At 40.2% G+C, this 5000-nt stretch overlaps 2 protein-coding genes across 2 annotated transcripts in view; one reads left to right on the plus strand and one right to left on the minus strand.

The window, feature by feature from the left end:
- Positions 1-2333, plus strand: part of LOC138008787 (uncharacterized) — a 2382-nt gene extending 49 nt beyond the window's left edge. Inside the window, exons 2-3 of the mRNA XM_068856087.1 lie at positions 1457-1628; positions 1875-2333. Of these exons, the coding sequence (XP_068712188.1) occupies positions 1457-1628; positions 1875-2333 (631 nt within the window). The remainder of the gene's footprint in view (positions 1-1456; positions 1629-1874) is intronic.
- The window catches only part of LOC138007741 (integrase/recombinase xerD homolog), a 40786-nt gene that overhangs the window by 21610 nt on the left and 14176 nt on the right, over positions 1-5000 (minus strand). The gene's annotated exons all lie outside the window — the stretch shown is intronic.

Here is a 5000-nt window from a genome sequence, read left to right on the forward strand (position 1 = left end):
AAGAGTGCATTCCGACATATTCTTTTTCACGAAACTTAACGCATGAAAGCCATGTGTATTTGAACCTCGGAGGTAGTCAAGTTAAGATGCTGATAATCGTTATTAATTAACATTACTTGAGCAGTAAGGTTATTGATTTTTTCCAGGCTTTCCTTTCCTTCACTGCACGAGTAACGTTAATTGATAACTGTGGTGATCAGCATCTTAACTTTATATTGTTCCCATACGAAACATATCGATATGACGTCGAATGCGGACTAAATGAAACAGGATTGGCAAAACGATCGCAGCCTACCTTCAAATGATGAAATACCTGTGAAATCAGAGTAGACCAAGTGTCTAGTCTGAAAACTACTTCCAGCTAAAAGTTATTAATGTTTTAAAATTGATTATTTCATCTTTGTCATCATTTCATTTGATAGTTATTGCATCTACTATCCCTTTTGATAATTTTACCCGGTTGTTTGATTTGAGTACATTCTATTTTCCTGCGACCACATTGTCGTTACCGGAGCCCTCTTCTCTTTTGGTCAGCACCAAGAACCCTGATTCTGGCCAATCAGTTGTAGGGAATGTCTTAGCCTGCGAATAGGTCCAGATTTGGTATAGGGCGAGTGGAACGAGCCTACAATAGAGCGGTCTGTTGATGAGGGACTGCACAGCCATCCCACTCGCTTCGTTCGCGGTTTCACCCATCGACTCCCACTCGTTTCTCTCGTCTAATTTTTTTCGTTGCCTGTTTGCAGGCAACGAATGTCTATTTTTGTAACAGTTTACGACCAATGTTGTTTCAAATTTTTGCGCTTGCGTAGACGAGCCGCAAGTTTGTGCTTTGCAGACTTCCTGTTTTGGCCTGTTGCCAGTGTCCTTGATCTTGACGCTGATAAGTGGACGCTGACTAAAAGGGAAAGCGGGCTCTGGAGACGAGACTGTTGCAAGCACGGAGTACTTAGTTCCCAGGGAAGGAAAAAGGGGTCGAGGATGGTAAATAGGCAAACACATTTTTATTCTGATTTCCGCTACCTTAAAAGCAGAGCATTTATTTGGAGCAAGTGGCGTATAGTTGTAACGGAAAGTTGCATTCACTTGTTCATTCACTCATCGCTATCTTGAGTTACAGTCACCGCGAGATCGGGAGCCGTTCTGATCACTAAGAAAGATATCAAAAAAAGTTGCCTTTGCACTTGACAAGTTCATTAGATTAAGGTAAACGTTTCCAGGCTGGACTATATGCACTTCAAAGGATCTCCTATGTGCATTTCGCAACCGGTTTAGATTTATGAAAAAGAAGTAGTCCCGCTGTGGTTGCGCTCATACAGTACCTTGTTTTTATTTACAGGAGGTGCAAAACCTGTCGCAAAAAGAGAAGTATAAGAACAAATAGCTTCTTCGCTCGCTTCCCAAAAATAGCACTTGGGGATTTAATCTTTATGTGCTATTTTTGGTCTGTTGACAGCTCCCGCAGGGATACAGCAAGAATGATGGGCATAAACAAAAATCTTGTGTGTAGGGTATTTCGTTGCCTTGAGGACGTTTGCTCAAGAGATCTGGAGGTGAACCCAATCATTCCTTTTGTTGGTACGTCTGTTGTAAAGTGCGACGAAAGCAAATTCAATCATAAAGCTAAGGTAAAGTTCTTGGTTTTTGTAGATTACTGTAGTTATCGTATACTAGTCGGGAACGATAGACAGTAGGGGAGAGAAACAATGAGCATAAGTGCCACACACACCTAACGCATGTAGGCACCCTGAAATAGGTTTACCCAGATGGTGACAAATCGTTTCGTTATTATATCAGTTATTATCAGGATACTTTGCTTGTGTTTTGGTTCCTTTCGATTGCAAAAGGTTAAAATCGAGCACTCTTTGATTCAGTTCAACAGGGGAAGAAGGGCAGCAGACTTGTGGGTGTTTGGAGTCATCAGTTGTGCGACTCAACCTGCGAGGGGATACTACCAGGTAGTGGATAGAAGAGATCGCGAAACTCTCCTTCCAATATTGGCCCAATGTCTTCAACCAGGGAGCGAGGTTCACACCGACGACTGGGGTGCATACTACAACCTCACCAGGCACTTGCCCATCCATGTGGCGCGACACAGGGTTGTAGTACACGCGGATAATTTTGTAGATCCCGTAAGTGGAATACACACTCAAGAGGTTGAATCGGCTTGGGCGAACCTGAAACTTGCCGTGAAGAAGAAAAGGGGCATCAATCGCGAGGATCTCCAATCCTTTTTAAACGACCGAATGTGGAGGGAGTGGAGAGGTGGCGAAAACATCATTACGAGCTTTTGGCCAGTGTTAGCCTCGCAATATCCCAACTCCGTTTGTTGATTATTAGTCAGCACCTAAGGATCTGGAGACCTCTAGCTGTTACCGCAATATTAGCAGTCGAAGTTGATGCCCATTTTTTGTAATCCTTCGAATACCAATATTAGAAGATGAGACTTTCTCATTTACACTGGGACAAACGGCTTGGCAAAAGATTCGAATAAGAAAAAAAAAAACTTCTGGTTGCCGTCCGTAACGGAAAATCGGCTTTGCTTTATCTCCCTAACAATTGCGAAATATGTATTATTAGAGAGCTTAAGCACGCGCGTTTTTGAGAAGCGGACAACACCCGGAAGAAAACATTTTGCGTGCCAGGGCTTTAGTGTCTCCAAGATTTTTATACTAATCATATCTAATGGAGAAAAGATATTCAACAATGTAAATGTGGTTTTGTAAAGACGAGTTAAACGGGTGCTTGCAAAAGGGATTGCAGCTCTGGTAATAAGTTGAGGTCATAAAGGGGCTGGTATTATGGGTCTAATATGAAGGGCACCGGATATTCACAATTTCACAGTAATATCGCAGTAAAGCTACAACTGACTCTTTTTTTTTTTTGTTCGCCTTTTTCTTTTTTTGCGCGCGGCTTCACTAAACTTAATTTTAAGGCCCCCAAAATCTCATTGTGATTTTAAGTAATCCTCCCAATGAAAAGCACATTCTTCTATATATCTATATAATTCAATGGTTTTAGCAGGGCGCAGGTTTTAGCTGTAGTGAAATGTCTTGCAAAAGACCAAGCATCTGATTACTGTTGATCAACGTGCTTATAGAAAGAAACTAGAAAGGAAATTTATAGTTGTTTTGTATCCAAAACGGAGGATGTCTTTCGCAGGGTGCAGCTAGCAGGTCGCAGGTTGCGGGGACAGTGACATGATGAAATGAAACAATATCAGTCGTACTTTATTTAAGTGAAATTCACACCTACAACCTGAAACCTGAGAATATATTACAATGCAAAAAGGGGAAAAAACCCCCCCCCAAAAAAAAAACAAAAAAAGGAAAATGTAAGGGATATGAAAGATGTAAGAAATAAATCACATATGATGGTAATTGAATCTGAAGTGAAAAAAATTGTTTTGAACAAATGAGACAAATGATAAAAAATGAGTTGTAAGATATGCTAACTCAATATTTTGTTGGTTTCTGTCTGTGGGTCCTCATGAGGAGAACACGGGTCCGAGAACTACTTGTAAACTACATCAAACTGTTAGACAGAGACGAAAACATGCTGCAGCATTCTGCACCTGATACGTTTTGGCGAAAAGGATTCGAGTCTCGACACATTAGACGAGTCTCGATACAAGAAACGAGTCTCGATACATTAGACGAGTCTCGATACAAGAAACGAGTCTCGATACATTAGACGAGTCTCGATACAAGAAACGAGTCTCGATACATTAGACGAGTCTCGATACAAGAAATGAGTCTCGATACATCACATGAATGTCGACGTTTTAGGTGGCACATGAATGTGGTGGAAATAACGTAAAACGTGTGTTGTTATATCGAGACTCGTTTTTATCGAGTGTAGGTACCCAGGTTTCCTAGAAACGGTGAATGATCCGATTTTGTGCTCACTGCTTTGACCTTGTTCTGCAGGAAAAGCATTTCGAAAAACAACCCGTCTCGACTTGGAGAAAGAAAAAGATTTGTTGCATGATTATTGATTTGAAGTTTGAGTGATATCGCAGTTAATGAGGCAACTTAAGGTGATTCCCTAGAAATGTCGCCAAAATAAAACTGAATTACAAATTACTGTGTATTATACCTCAACAACATTGCTTCGTTCTGAGGTTGCCTATTTCCCGAGTTAGGATTTCGAGTTGGATGTCGAGTTGGATGTCGAGTTGGATTTTCGAGTTGGATTTTCGTGTTAGGATTTTTTGGCGAGATTTTTTTGGCGGTTTTTTTTGGTGGGGTTTCCAATTGCATAATGTATCCGGATTGCATTCGTATTAAATTGTACTTTTGACTGAAAACAATAGCTGACACTTCAATGAATGCTTTTAGTTATGAATTATTCATTAACTTTCGACTGTCTGTTCATTTGCGTGTCGAATCGGCCGGGGTTTTAACCCTGCAAATCTTTCGTGAAATAATGTTTGATTTCAAGAGAATTATACACCAGACAAAATCTATACGTGATCCCAGAAATGTTACCTGGTTTGAATTTTCTTTTCAGAAGTACGTGATATATCCAGGGCCGGGTGGAAGTGCCAAATATGGAAAGGCAGAAAGGCAGAAGAAATATTTTGAGCCATTTTTTGCGAGTCAATGTAACGAGGTGTACATTATCTCTGTCCCAACGTAACTGATTTTCTAATACCATCAGAATTGACAATTCTGATCCCAGATCCAGAGTAAGAATAAACAGTAAACTAGTAGTAATCAAAGATTAGGAGTGCGTTCTCCGCCTGTGATAATTGTTGTCTGTTGCTGAAATCATTACTGTGAACGGCTTAAGTTTTACTGACATACAACATACTGACAAAGTCCACTATTGTTCTGTGGATTTTGATTTCCTTGCTTTAATTTGATATGACCTTTGATGACACGTTGCGTGACGGCTCCAGTTTCGGTAAAGTAGCAAATTCATGTTTAACTTATTAAAAAGTATCATTTTCACTTTTACTGGTAATGTTTAAGCATAAAGGCTGATTTTTAAAAAGA

Source organism: Montipora foliosa, chromosome 6 (assembly GCF_036669935.1).
Source record: "Montipora foliosa isolate CH-2021 chromosome 6, ASM3666993v2, whole genome shotgun sequence".
Classification (NCBI taxonomy): domain Eukaryota; kingdom Metazoa; phylum Cnidaria; class Anthozoa; order Scleractinia; family Acroporidae; genus Montipora; species Montipora foliosa.